This window comes from Macrobrachium rosenbergii, chromosome 49 (genome assembly GCF_040412425.1).
Source record: "Macrobrachium rosenbergii isolate ZJJX-2024 chromosome 49, ASM4041242v1, whole genome shotgun sequence".
NCBI lineage: Eukaryota > Metazoa > Arthropoda > Malacostraca > Decapoda > Palaemonidae > Macrobrachium > Macrobrachium rosenbergii.
In genome coordinates this window covers 8,440,066-8,459,114 of record NC_089789.1, presented here as the reverse complement: position 1 = coordinate 8,459,114, position 19,049 = coordinate 8,440,066, and the positions used below count along the sequence as shown (strand labels likewise).

The window sequence follows — 19,049 nt, the reverse complement described above, 5'->3', positions numbered from 1 at the left end:
ATATATATATATATATATATATATATATTTATCATTTGAGTTCTAATGTTTTCTGTAAAATTTAACAAATTGAACTGTTCAACTACCATCAACTTTATATTGAAATGATAATATAAGGACTATGTTTATGCGATACTGCTAGTGATAGCTGTCTCCTATTGTTGCCAAAACGCTGAAATGTGGCCTCTTCTGTTGTGGAAGTTTTGATGCAGGAGTGGGGTCTTCATTTTACGGTCTGCCACACCAAGTGAGGAAAAAATGTTCTCACTCTTTTTAGGGGTTTATTGTGGTCAGATATATTAGTTTCCTATATTTTATGATTCATTGCCCTATATTCTCGCCCATTTGCATATTTATATATCTGCTTATATAAAAATGACTGAATAAAAAGCCATCAAAGAATGGTTGTTTGTGCCGAATCATGAAGCAGCAGAAATTGATCGAGCCAGGAATGTCTTGATTGACATGTCGAATGCAGATGACATCAGAGTGACAGCAGCTTTAGGGTTCCATCTAATTATGGTAGCTTAAATCTATTTAAAATTGTTTTCGTAAATGTAAAAAATTATTGTGATTAACTTAGGGAAGTCGCAGGAAATAATCTTGAGACTGTGAAGGAAAGCTATGGGTTAAATGACTTTAAAATTTAAGCTAGCATGGAAGTCAGTGCTGTGGAAATGTAGCAACACTGTATTATGGCAGTGGTTGTGATACAATGTTTTTTATCACTTCATTTCGTTCACGTCCATTTTGTTAAATGAAAAATAGTTTTACATAATAATATAACACGATGTTCTAAAGATTACAGTGACTGTTTTTAATGCCATTACGTAAGATTTATTCCATCTTCAAACAGAAAAATAGATTAACCAGGCATTTTGGGATTGCAGTCAGGTGGGTGATCGAAAAATTATGAAACTCTGCCAATTCTAATTTGGGCGACTGTACACTTAATTTTTCTAAGACAGGAACTTTGAATGAAACAAAAATCTAACTAACCATACTCCAAGAGTTATAATTTAGCAAATCAAGTTCTGGGATTGTAATGAAATTGATTTTTTCTCACACCTATATTATTTGTCAGCATGTTAAGTACTTATCTCCCGATTACTGTGAAAACATCCACTCTGATTCCTTGCAGTCGTTTGTAGCATTGTGTAGGTAAGGAAGAAGGTTTATATAACCTCAAAGGTAGGCCATTACCATGGTCTGTAGAACGATGTTTTAGTCTACCTGAATTTGTATAATTCACACATTGTTGCAGATAAGTATTTGTGTTTTAGGGAATGTATAGCAATGAAGAAAACCAAAAACCAGAAACAGGACTGGAATACATTGATATCAGTTTCTATCCTTTCCTGAGGTTTATGTTAGGGGTCAAGCAGAGAATGCTTAAGAAACCTTAGATTCCAGGTGGAATTTCTAGGTGATAACAGAGAAATTCCAGAGAATTGCTCATTCCGTGGTCCTATGAAGAATCTTCTAGAAAGAGTAGGGGATATTTCATTTTCCTGTACAGTACGTACATGAAGTACACTGAACAGGAATGTAAGGTTTAATGTTTCCTGTTTCAGCAAATAAATAATTACAGTTACTAAGGAATTGAATTTTAAAGTTTATTGTGCATTGTACACACAAATGAAGGACAAGTTATTGTCACTGTATATGTGATGGATTTGGCTCATGTAGAGCACACTGAACACATGTCCTTTTCAGGTGACTCAAGATAGTGGTGGATTTAAGCCAGATCATGACTGGAGTATGTTGATTTATTATGCCAATCCATACAAGACTCACATCATTCGAGAATCAGGAGATCGAGCTGGTACTGGACTCATGAAGGATGATCTCGTCATGGTCAATTTACACCCAGAATTCCCAGAAGAAAGTTACTCTCACAGAAATGAGATATTATTTGTTGTAGATCGCTCAGGTAAGTTGAATGTCTTTGAAAAACACAAAATACAAGGTTTTGAAATTTTCCTTGAAAAACACATAGTACAAAGTTTTGAAATTTTCATTGTCATACTGCTTTCTGTCTTGGCCACGTCATTGTGGTTTTGTTGCATGCTGTCAGTGGGAATATGGCTCGCATGTGCATCAACTGCTAGGCAACTCATCCAGTGCCTATCAAATCTCAGACAGAGATAAATACGTAGAGTAACATTACTGTATTAAATATTGAAATTTGCTGTCTTACAATAGTATCTTCTTTTGGAAACTCAGGAAGCATGCAAGGAGATAGCATACAAAGTGCGTGCGCCACACTTCTCTTGTTCTTGAAGAGTCTTCCTACTGGATGTTACTTCAATGTTATAAGTTTTGGAAGCACACATTCTCTACTGTTTCCAGGGTAAGTAGATTTTAATATCTAGTAGCTCTTTTCCATTTCTGTTCTTTATTCATGTATGACTGAATTCATTAATGCTTTTGTCTCATAAGATTAGTGTACAAATGATATATCCTCCATCTGATTGACTTTGGATTTGTTTCTCTATTATCTCATTCTCATGACTTTCTCTTAAGTCTTTAAAGAGCACAGAGATAGTCTAAGAATGAGTTCCTTTCTGTATAATACACTAATTCTGTCTTTCAGCCCTAAAATGTAAAAAAATGATCAGATGTTCATCATATCTTAGCATGAGGTACCCCCAATGCCGAGTTGCCACTCACATCAACTTTGTTGCTAAAAAATGATACTGAATTAATTGCCTAGTTCAGGGGTATAGAAAACTTAAGAATAATGAGAAAGAATGTTTCTGATAATTGCAGGCCAATTTTATAATGCATATTAGCAAACACTTTCATGGTTAGTCACATGAGGTAACTAAAAAGGATTTTGACAAAGGAAAAATCTATTTCTGGGTAGGGGCCCGTGTCACCCGGTGAAATAATCCATTCAGCACTTATTTCTAGGTAATTCCGTTGCTAGATACCAGAGAAAAGCTAAATGTAAAGCTGGGGTTACATTTTTTCAGAGCGAGCTCCAAGAAATGGAGTCGATATGGTAAAGGGTGAGATTGTCACAATCACGGGACCCTGCCCTATAAAGATTCCCAATGTCAAAAGTCCCAACGAGAGGTGCCGATACAAGCCCATGCACTACTCGCGGACTGTACACAAGGCAACACTAGTCACATTCCATTTTAGCACGTGATTTCGTTTCACACGTAATTTCGTTGTGATCCTTATTTTGTGCTCTATTTTGGCATTTTTATGGCATCCTCTGCAGGGTTCTTCTTCAACAACTTGAGTACCAGTGTTTTATTGTTTTTTAGGCGATTGAGGCTCCTTATTTTCCTTTAGTTTAATAATTAAAGGGATTTATAACGCCCGTCTCGATCTCCTCTCACTGGCGTCTCTTTGACCTCTCTTGGTCTTGGGTCGGCATGTTTGTTTTGTGTTATTTATTAGTATACCTTTTGTTTGGGATATTTTCCCAATTAATGATTCTAACTTTAGTGGGTTTGATTAATTTTATGTTTGTTCTGTACCCCTTTACTACGAGAAGTGCTGTTTAGCGTTTAGGCTACGAGCTACCCCTCGGGCCCAAAGCTTTTATCATGGCTTCATTATGAGAAGTGATGTTTAGCGTTTAGGCAGGTAAAAGCTACCCCCTCGGCCCATTCGCATTTTATCATGGCTTCATTATGAAGTGATGTTTAGCGTTTAGGCTACGAGCTACCCCCTCGGGCCCATTCGCTTTTTTATCATGGCTTCATTACGAAGTGCTGTTTAGCGTTTAGGCTACAGAGCTACCCCCTCGGCCCATTTTTTTTTATCATGGCTTCATTACACAGAAGTGATGTTTAGCGTTTAGGCTGTTGAGCTACCCCCTCGGCCCATTCACATTATTATCTGGCTTCATTATGCCTTAATTTTGTCCCTCACTTCTCTTAGCCTTTGGGATCTTATTTTCATTGGTACTGTTACGGTTTTTACTTTGTTTTTATAATTTTGTTTATTTTGTGAATTTTGTGTTCCTTTCCTGGTCAAGTGCTGTCTTGCTGTTTAGGCTACGTGGTTCCCCCTCGGGCCTATTCGCTTATTATTTTGGCTTTATTTTGCCTTATTTTAGACTCTCACTTCTCTAAGCTTATGGGAACATGATTTTCATTGGTACATTTAAGTTTTGACCTTGTGCTCGGATGCTTTTGAATTTTGTTACTTATTTTGGGTACTTTCATTTAACTGGAGGTCGGCCATTTCCCCTCACGTTCTTGTCGTGTTGGGCCTGCCTATCCTCCTACATGTACCTTATAGAAAATTTTTTGTTTTATTATGCATTATTTGAGTTATTAGTTAGCCTTTCCCTCTCCTAGGCTTCCTTCCTTTGCATCGCCTCAGTTAGGTTAGCCTAGGGGTTGGTTATAGCACTTTTTCCTTTGGAAAAATTGTTAGGGAGGGGCGATCTCGATCTGTACGTATGAGTTTCACGCCTGATGATCAATTCTGTACATATGTGTTTTATGTCTGGTGCTTCCCTTTGTTTGGTTTTGGCTTGGATATATTGCCCACGTCCACCCTCTCCCTGTTTCGGCTTTTCACTTAGGCTAATGTTCCTAATAAGTTAAGCTGGAATAGCGAGGGTTTACCATAAATATAATAGCCTATCCTAGTTCAATCCTTCTTTGGGTTGCTTACCAATGGTGACCGGGAGCGCTCCCCACTCCTGTTCACACTCCTTTTACCGACTATATATATATTATTTTGTGGTATCTAGAATCCCCTTCTCCCCCTTTTTATTATATTTGCTCTCTCTGCCCCTTGGTTCGTTTTCAAGGTTTGTTAACTTTCCAAGGCTTGAGAGCAATTTATCCTTATTTTGTGCTGTAGCCTACATCCCCTCCCTCTGCATTGATTGGTTGTCCCTCGGTGTGTCTGACCTTATCGGTTGGCACTCCACCTGGACCTGGAGGTGACCGGGAGTGCTCTCCCCACTCCTGTTCACACTCCTTTTACCTTTCTTTGCTCTCCTGGCCGTAGAGGTTTTTGCCCTTCCTCTCCTTTTCTCTCGCTCTTGTCGTGGCAACACAGCTCACATAGCGAGGATCTATGAGGATCTCTGGGCGCCCGGGAGTGCTGTCCCACCCCTGGTCGCTTCTTTGTTACCAACCTCCTGGCCTATCCTTCCCCCTTCCTTTACGTCGACTGTTTTAAAACGTTGGTGCTTCCTACATGTTTGCACCTCACTGTTGGGATTCATACGAGGCCAGTTAGCGTTTTCCACCTAACTGTCTTCTGTTTTATTTACTTTCGGCGTTCCCCCTCCATTTTGCTACTACCTGTTATAAGTGTTTCGTTATCTTGTTAGGCGCTCTCCTTAACTGCTACCCGGCGATTTTAGTGTTTAGCTGTCGGCGTTTATTCCACCCACCGCTATCACTTGTTCAGGATATCCTCCTCCGGGTTTTCTCTCTTGGCTCTGAGTGCACCCACTTTGAAGAACAGTTCATAACCTTCCCACTGTGTTTGTATCCGTCACATATTGTTAAAACATGGTCGCTCCGGAATGTTCCGTTGACTCTGTTTTATGTCTATGAAGTATTTTTTTGTCCTGTTAGGGGTTTTCTCTCCGGTTTTCTCCGGGGTTTTCCTGGTCTGACTAGGCTAAGTCGCTGCTTGCACGCTGCTCGGCATCCGTTCCAGCATGCCCACTTCTCATACGTTTTCAGCTGGTTTTTTATAGTGCAGGAATGCTCCGCTATCCTGTGACAAGCCAGCGGTCACAATGAGTCTATAGTTCCCATTGATTGCGCAGTCTGTTTTGGAGAATTTATAGTTTGGCATGGAAGGTTGTGAAATACGCTATGCTCTCCCCAAGCAGACTTCTTGATGAACCCGTAGGTTTTATATACACCTGTCGTTGCCCAGTCTTTAAACTCCGCCTCATGTGGCTTATTCTTGGCTGGAAGGTTGTAAAGTACGCTATGCTCTCTCGAGCAGGCTACTTGATGAATCCGTAGGTTTTTTCTGAGTTCAGTCCCGTGTCAGCCGGTGAAATTCCATTACAGCACGAATTTCTAGGTATAATAATGCTAGATATACCAGAGAAAAAGAGCTTTCAGGAAAGCTGGGGTTACTACCCCCAGTCGAGCGTCTTCTAGGAAGACGTCGGTATAAGGAAGGGTGAGTGAAATACCACTACCACGGAAACATACTCGAACGATCTCTCCTTATCAAAACCCCCGGAACAGAGCGGTGAGCCGTTACAGCCCCTACACTCAACACCCGCCAGGACGGCGACACCAGCGCCACCTACCTCATTCCATTTTCTAGCGCGTGATTGCGACCTTTTCCTTTGTGTGCTCATCCCCCTTTTTTGGATTATTTTCATCTTCGCCATGTCATCGAGCAGCTTTACCATCTCTAAGTTAAGTACCATCTTCTTGTGGGGTTTTGTTCTATTTTTTGGCTGTTATGGTCTCGTCTTTTCATAAATATTGAGATCTTATTATGACGCCACGGCGTCCTCCGCCAGCCATGTCGACCGCGAGGCGACCCCATCAGTTCTTTTCTGTTGGGGTTGTCTCCTTGTCGTTATAGATATATTTTTGCCCCTTGGTTCCCATCCTGGTGGGTTCCCTGCGGTGGCTCCCCCCTTTTTTCCCGAAATTACGTATCATTGGCCTGTCGGCCTTTGTGAGGGTGATGCCCCGTCCAGGTACCCCCAGGTTGGGTTCCTTATTATTTTTTGTCTCTATTAGGCTAATTATTTTATTCTTGGAGATGGTGCTCTCTTATTTTATTTTATTTTTTTTGTTTACCTCTCGTGGTGGCGGCAGCCTCAGATCTAACCGCTTCCCGAGGTAGGCTAAGCACCCTATTGAGCACATTTTTGTTCCCATTTTTATGTGTGATGGTTATTTAGTGGAGTAGGCTTGTTTTGCTTCCATCCCCTTGCCCTGGGTGTGGAGATCATCAGGTTGAGGGAGTTTTGGTTGCTGTTTCCTCCGGGCTCGTTTTTGGTGGGCAGAGTGAGCCCCTTAGTTTCTCTTCCTTCATTTGGGGGAATAGAGTTCTTTGGATGTGTTTCCTCTAGGCTAGTCGCCTCCTTGCCCCCTCTTCTCGATCCCGGTTGGTTCTCGGCACAAAATTTCTCTCCTGTTGCTTCCTCCTCCCCTCCGCACTCCTTCCATTTTCCTAGCCTATACTAGGTTAGGTCCCTATTAGGCTTCGCCTAGGAAGGAGTCGGGCATCGGGCTGGGTAGCTTTCCCTTAGTAGTAGGCTACCCTCCCAAGTTTCATTATTCTTGGAGTGGTGTATGTGTGCAGTTGAGCGGGTGATATGTTTTCCCCTGTCTCCTGTTCCTTTCTTTGTAGCCTACCTCTCTCCCCTCCTCCACCCCTCCCCCATACCACCCCTCCAGCCTTGCTCTACTCGTGCGGTGACGCTAGATGGCGTTTTCTCTGAGTTCAGGGACTCCTCCATTTGGTAGAGGGATTCGCTCCCTCCCATACAGTCCCTAGCATCGCTGTGTTGGTGTTGGTGGTTCGTTAGCTCGAATGTGTTCGACACTCTATCCCACACTTCTTTTCTCCCCGTCGGGTTACGTGGATAGGGTAATATATAATTGCTCCGGCTTATGTTATAAACATACGAGCATCTTGCCCACCTTGTTTCTCCGGCGGGGAAGTAAGTGAGGAAGGGATTTATATTATATAAGGGGAGCGGATCCCTCCGGTCTCCGGAGTATTTACCCTTGTACCGTCACTTGTTTAATGTTATTGTTTATGAATTTATATATTTAGATAAGTCTGTTTATCTAACGGAGTACTCTCCTCATTTATATATATATATACGTGAGTCGGTTCTACACCCGGGGCTCGCCGTTATTTTTACTGGCAGCCCTTGTGGTGAGTTCCTGGTGTCTCATTCCTTTCATTCCCGGAGTATTCCGGGTCTGGAAAGCTTTTACCTTCCACTCTGTGTAATTTGGAGCTTATTGGCCTAGTTTATGATAAGGGAGTTCTTCTCCGCCGGAGTATTCCGGTTGTAGTCAAATTTCCCAGCCTTGCCGGCTTTAGATTGCTTAGGGTGGTGGGTTCATGTACTTTTTCTACTTACAGACTGTTCGCTGTGAGGAGCCTGGGGTGTACCGCTTCACTCCAACAACCCTACGGTCACGTGAGTGTGCGGACCCACGCTGGTTGTGCGGTCCGGCTGGACGACCTGGTAGTTTGGCACCCTGATGGTTGTGAGGTTTGCTTCGCCTTATGCGCAACCATCCAGGATGAGTCGGTAAGTGACAGTCTTCCTCCGTTTACGCTCCTCATATTGTATATTGTTTACGAGGTTCCCGGACTGTTTTTTCGTTCTTGGCTAATTGTTGGTCTTCTTACAGGCGGATGAATCTTCCAAGAAGTCTGCCTTGGAATCCCCCTCCGGGCCTGGGTGGCTGGGTTTGGCAGGAATGTTCCGTCGGGAAGCCCCTACGTCCTCGATGCTAAGTTGAGGACCTGCTCTACCCCGCGCGCACGGGTGGCGGCCCGCAGTGCCAGAAGATCTTGCCACCCCATCATCCAGCAAATCCGGGATGCGACCCAGCCACCCCAAGTGGATATCCTCACGCTGAGGTTTCGGAGGACGCGCTTTAGACTTAGACCTGGAACCCATGAACACGAACAGGACCAGGTGGTAAGTAGCGAGGTAGGTGAGGTTGTTGAGGGGCGGGCCCCTTTGACTCCCCAGCTTCATCTATTTCTTCATTCGCAGGTTTTGTGAAGTCTTCCTCCTTGGGTGATAGAGCTCCGTCTGCTATCCCCAAGTTGAAGTTGAAGACTTCATGGAAGGCGAAGGGCTATAAGTCCTCGTCCTCCAAGAAGGCATCGCCCTTCCCCCCGTCGAAGGCTAAGGTCTCAGCACCTGTAGCCTCCGAGCAAGTCTGGTTCCTCCGGCAAAGCGCGAGTAAGAGGGCTGCAAAACCAAGCCCTCCTCGCCAGCCTGCTTGACCACGCAGAGGCCTTTGCGAACCAACTTTTCAGAAAGTTCACGGAGGATTTGGACACGAGATTCACCAAAATCTCCGAAAAGTTGGCCAGTCATGATAATATACTGGCGGGAATGGCTCGCCCACCCCCAGCCGAACCCCAGTATGTCATCCCCGACACAGCGGACCTCCCGCCATTCGATGTCGGTAACCCTTGGCGTTTCGCCCTCCGTGCCATCCAACATGATGGCAAACTCACGGTTGAAGGTCTTGGCACGAGACGGTTGGAGGAATTGGAATTCTTCCCCGCCGATCTCTTGCCCCCCTACCCAGGCTTCGTGAGGTTAACGGAGGAAGCATGGATTCGGTCGGATAAGGTTCCTAGGGAGACTGTCATCGTCCCTAGGGACCAAGCTCAGTCGGCTCTCCTGCGCACTCTGACGGAGTGGCAGGCAGAAAATACAAAGTTGACTCCTTTCAAGGGCAACTTCACAATGTTCGCCCTGGGAGACAACCTGCCCACCCCTTGCTTGAACAAAGTCGCTCTGGCTACGGCCCGAGCGTGCTTTGAAGGTAATCCGTTACTGCAGCTGAGGGAAACAGACCCCACTTCCCTGGTATTCCCAGGAAGTGACGAGTTCTGGGTGGACGCTCCGTCCACTTTCACTGTCGGAAAACTGGACCCCTTCTGTGCTTCCTCACAGTTCAGTGAGCAGCTCCCCAAGCTGCCGGAATCTTTGTTAAAGGCGGAGTTTGATGCCCGGACTAAGTTAGCCCGGTCCTTGAACTCCGTCTGCCTTACGGAAGCTACTGCCGTCTCCTGTGCGGACGCAGCCATTCTTTCAGGTCTTGGCTAAGTCCCTGCTTGCTGGCTTTCAGTCTGACCTTTTCGAGTTCATCATGGCCAGACTGGAATGCAGAAAGTTCATTTTTGCCGATGCCACTATCCGTCACGAGCCTAACAAGCTCGTTAAGAGCTCGATCTGGGGGCCTAACCTCTTCCCAGAAGAAGAGGTTACGAATGTTATGGCCGAGGCTACAAGGGCCAACCAGAGTCTGCGCTCTCGCTGGGGCATTTCTGCCTACAAGCGCAAGACCCCAGAATCTGGCGGCCCCCAGACGAGAGGAGGCAAACGTTTCAGGAGGCATAAGAGGCCCCACCATCAGGCGGTAGTTCAAGCCGTCCCGGTCTCGGCAGTGGCACAGCCCTCCACCTCCAAGGCTCACCCCCAACAGTATGTGCTGGTCCAACCAGCTCATTCCCTTGCTGCGCCCTCGTATGTTGCTTCGCCAGCATACAACCCCACCTATGAGGGCCGTGGATACTTTCACGGCCTTAATAGGATCGCAAGGGGGGGAAGAGGCAGAGCCCCTCATAGAGGAAAACCCAACACCACCCCAAGAGGAAGGCCTGGACGTGGTAGAGGGAACAAACCCGCTCCCTCCCACTGAGAGAACACAGGTAGGTGGTCGCCTGTATTGGTTCAGGGACCAATGGACCTTCAGCCCTTGGGCACACAGCATTGTGTCCAAAGGACTAGGATGGAGCTGGATCAAGAACCCTCCTCCTCTAACCAGATTTTACCAGCCACCCTCATCAATCCTACAGGATTACGTGACAGAATTGCTCAACAAACAAGCAATAAAGAAAGTAAGGCACCTAAAAAGTTTCAAGGCAGGTTATTCACTGTTCCCAAAAAAGACTCGATCAGCAAAGAGTGATCCTGGATCTGTCGCGTCTAAATCTCTACATAAAATCGACAAATTTTGCATGCTTACGGTAGCTCAGGTACGGACTCTACTTCGCGTGGAGCCGTCACCACCTCTATCGATCTTTCAGACGCTTATTATCACGCCCCGATTTGCGCGGAACTTCTCTCAGTTCCTCGGTTTCAGACTCGGGAATCAAGCCTACTCCTTCAGGGTCATGCCCTTCGGTCTAAACATTGCGCCCAGGGTATTCACCAAGCTGGCGGACACGGTAGTGCAACAACTCCGGTCCCGAGGATATCCCTAGCAGCGTACTTAGACGATTGGATAATTTGGGCACCAACAGTTCCGGAGTGTCAGAAGACTACATCCATAGTCATCAACTTCCTGGAGTCGTTAGGTTTTCAACTGAACAGAGAGAAGTCCCGGAGTCCCGGTTTCAGTGGCTGGGTCTCCAGTGGGATCTGTCCTCTCACACGTTATCTTTCCCGCCTCCCAAGAGGAAAGAGATAGCATCTCTCACCAGGAAATTTCTCAAAAATCAATCGGCATCCCGCCGATCCCAAGAAAGAGTCCTTGGGTCTCTTCAATTTGCCTCAGTGACGGACCTGCTCTTAAAAGCGAAACTAAAAGACATAAACAGAGTGTGGCGGAGTCGAGCCAATGTCAAGCTCAGAGACAAGGTCTCCTCTATTCCTCGAATCTTAAAGACAAGACTGCGGCCTTGGACCACAGTCAGAGGCCTGTCCAAATCAGTTCCGCTTCAATTTCCCCCTCCGGCACTAGTTGTTCACACAGACGCTTCCCTAAGCGGCTGGGGGGGATATTCACCAAAACAGAAAGTACAAGGAACGTGGTCCACAATGTTTCAGCAGTTCCATATAAACACCCTGGAAGCTATGGCGGTCTTTCTAACTCTAAAGAAAATCCGCCCCCCCAACCGGATTCATATCAGGCTGGTATTGGACAGCGCAGTGGTAGTTCATTGCATCAACAGGGCGGCTCCAAATCAGGTCGAGTAAACCAAGTAATGGTTGCTATCTTCTCCCTGGCGAACAAGCACGGCTGGCACCTGTCAGCCACCCACCTAGCGGGGGTGCGGAACGTGGTGGTGGATTCCTGTCCAGAGCTACTCCGTTGGAGACGGAGTGGTCCCTGGACGGGAATCTTTCAAATGGATTTGCCGGGTTCCGGGTCTCCAAGTGGATCTGTTCGCGACGGAGAGCAACTTCAAGCTCCCCTGTTATGTGGCCCCCGAACCTGGACCCTCAGGCGTACGCCACAGATACAATGACAGTAGATTGGAACAATTGGGAGAAAATTTATCTGTTCCCTCCAATAAATTTACTGCTGAAAGTATTACACAAACTCAGGACATTCAAAGGTCAACCAGCCTAGTAGCCCCTATTGGCCAAAGAGCAATTGGTTCCCTCTTCTTCAGGAACTGGGATTGCAGAGTCTTCGGATTCCCAAGCCCATACTGACCCAGACAGTACAAACCAAGACTGTGTCAGCTTCCTCAAGAATTCAGAATGCCCTAGTTTTATGGACTTTATAAAATTCGCAGCCCAAAAAGGAGCAAACATTGACCCTGTCAACACTCTGTTTTTAGAATCAGATAAAAGAGATTCTACTCTTAGACAGTATGACTCAGCAGTCAAAAAATTAGCCTCCTTCATGAAAGCATCTGAAGCCAAAATCATGACGACTAATTTAGGAGTTTCTTTCTTTAGATCACTGTTTGAGAAAGGCCTTGCTCCGGCCATTATTACCACAGTCAAGTCAGCATTGAAGAAAGTATTTCTATACGGCTTTAAAATCGACCTTACAGATTCCTATTTTTCATCCATCCCCAGAGCATGCGCTCGTCTGAGACCCGTATCACGCCCACATTCTGTTACGTGGTTTCTCAATGACGTCCTTAAGTTAGCATCAGAGATGGACAACTTTCAATGCTCTTATCAGGATCTGTTAAGGAAGACTTTATTTCTGATTAGCTTGGCTTCAGGTGCTAGAATCTCAGAGCTATCGGCTCTCACTAGAGGTGATAATTTTGTGAACTTCCTCCCGTCCGGAGAGGTCCTCCTTTCCCCTGACCCTAGATTCTTAGCCAAAATCGAAGACCCACAAGACAGGTGGTCTCCTTGGAAGGTGGTGCCCCTTCCTCAAGACCAGTCTTTATGTCCAGTTTATACACTTAAATCTTACCTTTTAAGAACTCCACAGAGTAAGTCGGGTCCTCTTTTTATCAGGGAGAAAGGTGGTACACTTTCACTGAATGCTATAAGACAACAAATTCTGTATTTTATTAAACAGGCCAACCCAGATTCAGTTCCTAAGGTTCATGATATTCGAGCAGTTGCTACTTCCATTAATTACTTTCATAATATGGACTTCTCAGAACTATCTAAATATACGGGTTGGAAATCACCTCTAGTGTTTAAACGCCACTATTTAAAAATCGCTCGAAGCCCTGAAATTTTCTACCATAGCTGTGGGAAGTGTCATCTCCCCACCTTAACTAATCATATCCTTATCCTATCCTTTCCCCGCCCGCCTGCCTCATTTACTTCTCTGCTTATCCTCCTGGTTGATCATGCCTCACTGCCTGGCTCCTCATATTGATGTATCTTGTCTCTGTTGAGTGGAAACTGTAATCTGACATGTTATGATTGTTTTTTCTTGTGGGGTACTGGGCGGTTTTTATTTTGCTCCATGTACCCCAGATATATGTATATGTACTGTATATTTTATTTTCCATTGATTTTGTCTCTTACGTGTTTAGCCTAAGTTTACGTGTGTAGCTTTAAGATTGTATATGCATTTATCTTATGCACATTTCATGTTTCAATATGCTTTAGTAATGTTCAGTATTTTTGGGGCCTCTTCCCCGTCGTGCCGGGGACTTCCCCACTTTTCATAGTATTAAGTTTTTGATGTGCCTTAGGTTTAGTATTCTTGCTACATGTAAGAGATTCCCTGATTAAAATTATTTTCGTAATTTATGTTTTTTCTTCAGATTACCCTCTTTTCTTCGTAGTTGCAGCCTTGGCATGATTCTCTATCACTATTTCACCGGCTGACACGGGACTGAACTCAGAAAAGGGATTTTGACAAAGGAAAAATCTATTTCTGAGGAAGGTCCCGTGTCACCCGTGACCCTCCCCTGACTCACCTAGTACTCTCCCCCCACTTGCACATGCCAAGTCTGGGGTTAGTGCTAGCATGGAATGAGGTAGGTGGCGCTGGTGTCGCCGTCCTGGCGGGTGTTGAGTGTAGGGGCTGTAACGGCTCACCGCTCTGTTCGGGGGTTTTGATAAGGAGAGATCTTTCGAGTATGTTTCCGTGGTAGTGGTATTTCACTCACCCTTCCTTATACCAGCGTCTTCCTAGAAGACGCTCGACTGGGGTAGTAACCCCAGCTTTCCTGAAAGCTCTTTTTCTCTGGTATATCTAGCATTATTATACCTAGAAATTCGTGCTGTAATGGAATTTCACCGGGTGACACGGGACCTTCCTCAGAAATAGATTTTTCCTTTGTCAAAATCCCTTATTTACACCAGTCGGTTTTATCTCCGCCAAACGCCGCCTCATATGGCTTATTATTAGTCGTTTGGTACCCGGCAGGTTGCGTTGTACGCTATGCTCTCTCCGAGCAGGCTACCTGATGAATCCGTAGGTTTCATATACACCTGTCGGTTTTACCTCCGTCAAGCTCCGCCTCATGTGGCTTATTAATAGTCACTCTTTCGGTGTTTGGGCTCTCTCCGGGCGAGATTCTCGATGGATCGGTAGGTTTCATATACGCCTATCGATTTCCCTCCGCCAAACTCCGTCTCCGGGCGAGATTCTCAATAAATCGGGAGGTTTCATATACACCTATCGGTTTTTCCTTCGCCAAACTCCGTCTCATATGATTTATTAATAGTTGCTCCTCGGTGTTTGGGGTCCTAATTTTCCCCCCTCCTGGAGGCCGGCCGCAAGTCTCGTAACTCTTCGCTTCACCCCCTCTAGTCCGGGGTCAGCAGCTGGGCGAAATAATAGAGTCGGGAAATTCCTATGTCCTCTCAGTGGGCATTTGTAATGTTCCTTTCCTTGGCGCCCAGTTCTCAATGTCAGTTGCTGAAGAAGTTGCTGCCTCTTTGTTTACCGGAGTCCAAGAGTTGACCCGGTCCTCTGAAAATAAGTGTAATATGAAACTTCTTTTCATGCAAAGCAGTTAACCAAAATTAGCCCTGATTCTATGAGTTGAATTCCTTCAGGCTTTTATTTTCTGAAGTCTTGTAGACAGCTAGAATTGGCTGTTTTCACATACACCTCTGAACCATTAGAAGTATTAGCTGTTTTCCTTCTTTCTTTTTTGTAAATTAATTGTCACACATTGAGAAAGAGGAGACCGAAAGGTGGGTGCTTCTTTATAATTGTTGGGTTTGTATGAAAGACTTACTTTGTTCATTACAACCTCATAAATCATATACTGTATTGCCTTTCTATTTCCTAAATGCAACACAGCCAGATGCACAAACTTTTACCAATAAAGATTCAAGTGCCCGGTTGATCAAAGTAGTAGCTCCTTGGTGGCGATTTCCTTCTTACTTGACTTTTTCTACAGTTTTTGGCTGCTAATTATGGATTTACCTTCAGTTTTTGTCGCACGAATGTAATTAACCTGTAATTAACCCCTGAAGTCCATCCAACAAGGGGTTTCCATACGCAATCTTCACAAGACAGAACACGGGTACGTCTGTTTGGAACGGTTCATATCCCGTCCGGCAAGTGCAATAACTTGTTAGCGTATGGGTACTGCCCCCCCCCAGGCCAGTACTAAACACGGAGAAGGGACATTCCATATGGCCGACAACAAACAAATGCACCGCTAGTATCAGAAGCCCTAAAAGTGTAGAAAAAACCAGTTCACAAGGTAAAAACAGGCACGGAGCTAATACTTAGAATTACCAAGTGCCCTTGCTGTTTATGCCCAGTCCCCCTAAGACGACTCAGCTGCCTGTCATTTTTTAGTGACTCCATGCAGTAAGCACGCTCTTGTGTTTCTATCCCAAATTTTAGGGCCCTAGTGATTTAAAATGTTGTGCCTTTATGTATCATTATTCATCTAATTTTCTGTGGGACTTTTCTTCCGGTTTTGATAAATTTTCATGTATTTTATGTGATTTTTATGTAATTCAGTAGGGTTTGTGCTTGCAGATTGTGCTTTGTTTGTCCTTCATGTTGCTTCTTTTTCATGCTTTTGGGTATTAAATTCTAGTGGTTTTGTGTTTAGGCTTGGGAGCCTACCTGCTACATCTTTAAGCTGGGAGATTTGGCCATCCAAGGAATGGATGAGACACATCGACTTCTCTGGAGGTATAGGCCACCTTCTTCAAGGCAATGTCTGACAACATTTGGATTGTGCTTCGCTTTGCAGTGGGGTATTCACTTGCTCAGAGGTGCATGATGTTTGCATCATGCCAAGATTCTTGTTAGACATTCAGAACCTGGCTGTCAGTCCTCTCAACAGGGACTTGGATCCTTCCATTGTAGTGGTTGCTTCATCTGGATACAGTATATGGAGAGCCCTTGGGAAGGTGTAGAGCATGCCATTGGTGGACTTGGTTTATTTGTCTCTGCAGCTGGACCAGACAACTTGGGTGATGGCAGCCATGCTCTAGGTTTGAGATGGTTTGGATGTCTATGCCTTGCCTTCTTTCAGATTGAAGCAATCGATCGTCAAACTACCACATGACTTTCAGGCTCCAGCAGGAGTTCACAGGTCTCCTGGAACCAGAAGTCAATAGTCCTAGGGCTCTTCTCAATGGAAGCACGCTCTTTCGATAGCTGCGCTTCCACAGATTTCACAATCAACTGGAGTGCCTTTGTTTTCATTTGTGGATCATTACCTTTGTTATCTCTGAGAGAGGTTTCAGAGGTCTCTGTAGTGGCTATCACTACATTGTGATTGTGTCCTATCTCTTACCTTTATCAAGGGAAATGTTCAGATTTCTTCCTTGGAATAACAAATGGACTACTCCACTCAAAGCAGCTAGCATTCCCATTTTTGTGGACTACTGTGGGTTTCTAAGGAATATGAAGACGTTATCATTGTATTATTTGCTACACTCACCTTGGAGAGATGCTTATTACATAATTTAAGGCATTGCAGCATAACCAGATAGAACATACTGTGCAAGTAAGGGCCTAAAGATATGCTGCTTTGAGTCTTACCAAGAATGTTGTAAGATTTAGAAGGTATAAATTGTGCGCAAAATTTTGTCAGGTTGAAATTTTAACCTAGTCTCAGAAATTATAAAAGCTAAATGGATATTCTTAGTTTTGGAAAAAATTCTTCATTCATCTTGTTCTGGCTGTAAAAATTTGCCACTGAAAAGACAGATAACTTTTCAGTTGACTGGAAGAATGATGGTGGTATTCTGGTTTTGTAACTTCAAAGTAAAGCAATACTGTACTGTATTTGCAAAGACATCCCAATTGGTTCCCCATTTATAATATTGTAGGATAGAATCGAGTTTTATCGAGTCCTGTTTCAAATCTAAAGCTGAATAGTAATGCTTATGTCTTTCTTGACAGACCTTGGTAGTGTTATTTTTCAATCCCAGTGTCCAGTATCATTGGATTTGAAGGCCTCAGCAAAATTTTTTATCTCATTATTTTTCATCTTTCTTTAACTTTTGTCTTACAGTGGGAGCCAGGAATATACGGAGGAAACACTGAAGAAGGCGCTGGAACTTCATAGCACAATAGAAGCTGATATGGGGGGCACAGAAATTTTGCAGCCTATTAAACAGATTTATTCTACACCACCTAAACCTGGATATGCAAGGCAGGTTAGTGAGAAAGAACCTCAAAATTGTCTTTAGCACATCTGTTAAAACTTAGCAAGTTTTGTTTCAGTTTAATGTATTTCTTTGCTCTGTACAAAGTGTAACAACATAAAAGTGGATGCTTATATAAATTGAACAATAGGGTCAACTTAGATTTTTTTAGGAATTTTTTTTTTAGTATTCTTCTAGTAACATTACGAGACGTGCGTTATCTCCTTATTTGATCTTACAGTGATACAAACACTACCTTTTATGTGGCTTATATTCAATGCACATGCATAATTGGAACTTGGAAACAAAGATATGAAAAATCAGAGTTGCGGGGTGACTAGGGCGGTCATTTTTTTTCAGCCGCAGTAGAGAGCAGATGTTACTCCTCTCTCCTTGTGTCTTGTCCTGCAACAAGAAGGTGAATTTCAGGAAGTGGTTGGTATCTAGGCTAAGGCCCTTGCCTTTCTAGCATACCAGTGTATCAGCCAGTGGGCTAACTTTGTGTTTTGAAGGAAAGATAAGATTCCCTCCCTCTTTTCAAGGCAAGTTTCTCATAAGAGTAGCCTCTTGTTTAGCAGCAATTCGGTGTTGTGTTCATCATCACTCTTTACTAAGAATGGTGTTGATGCAGTGATTGAGCTTAGAAGGTGGGACTCTCAGTAGCCTTCAAATCAGCTGCAGATAGTGTGGTATAAAGCCTTTCTTGTCTGGTTTTATGAAAAAGATTGATTGTCAGAAACTCAAACTTCCCAAAACCTGCTCAACCTCCTCCTGTTAAAAAAGATGGGGAGTCATCCCAAACCTTTCAATAACCCTCCCACCCTCAACCAGGATGGGAGGCAAGGGATAGAAGAAGGGAGGAACTTTGGGTTTGTCTGCCCTTCAGGATGGTTACCGGCTTCCATTCAAGGACTCTCATCCTCCCTTCTTGAACACACTGATACTGTTTTAGTTGTTCTCCAAATTTGCTGAAATCTTGGGCCTTGCTGGTAGAGGTGGAAGTTATGAAGAAGAAAGGCACCATAGAATTTGTGGATTGTCACTTTCTGGTATTTCTGTCCCCGACTCTTCCTTGTAGAGAAGGCATCGGGGGGAGCTGCAGACCAGTAATTGAACTCTCTTACTTGAACGAGTATGTGTTTCAGACTTGTTTCAAGATGGAAAGAGAACATTCAGCGTTGGATTCTGTCAGAGAGGGTGACTTTGTGCTTTCGATAGATTTTCAAGTACCAATTCATCAAGGCATGTGCTTTGGACTGGCCACAACTCATATATTTAACTGGGCATTTGCTTTGGTCTTAGCTTGGGCTCGATCAGTGGGTATTCGTTTGCATGATACTTGGATGAACGGTTATTCCTAGCATCCTGCAAAGAATTACTTTTACAGGACAGGGATGTCATGCATTAGCTATCATTATCAGCTGGAATAAGTATGATCTCATCAACAAGCAACAGAGTATGGAAATGTGAATGTTGAGTAAATGGTCTCCCCTTCTTCCCTTTTCCTCTTCCCAAGCAGCATCTAGGCCAAAGTACATGCTGGAATCGAATGAGGTACTAGTAAGTGCACAAGCTCCTG

General features: G+C 44.3%; 1 protein-coding gene across 16 annotated transcripts in view; it reads left to right on the top strand.

Annotated features, from left to right (window-relative positions):
- LOC136832066 (von Willebrand factor A domain-containing protein 5A-like) overlaps positions 1 to 19,049 on the top strand; it is a 200,228-nt gene that overhangs the window by 100,946 nt on the left and 80,233 nt on the right. For all 16 annotated transcript variants that reach the window (XM_067092661.1, XM_067092656.1, XM_067092655.1 and 13 more), the window contains 3 exons: positions 1,717 to 1,933; positions 2,227 to 2,353; positions 17,338 to 17,482. In XM_067092661.1, the coding sequence (XP_066948762.1) occupies positions 1,717 to 1,933; positions 2,227 to 2,353; positions 17,338 to 17,482 (489 nt within the window). The remainder of the gene's footprint in view (positions 1 to 1,716; positions 1,934 to 2,226; positions 2,354 to 17,337; positions 17,483 to 19,049) is intronic.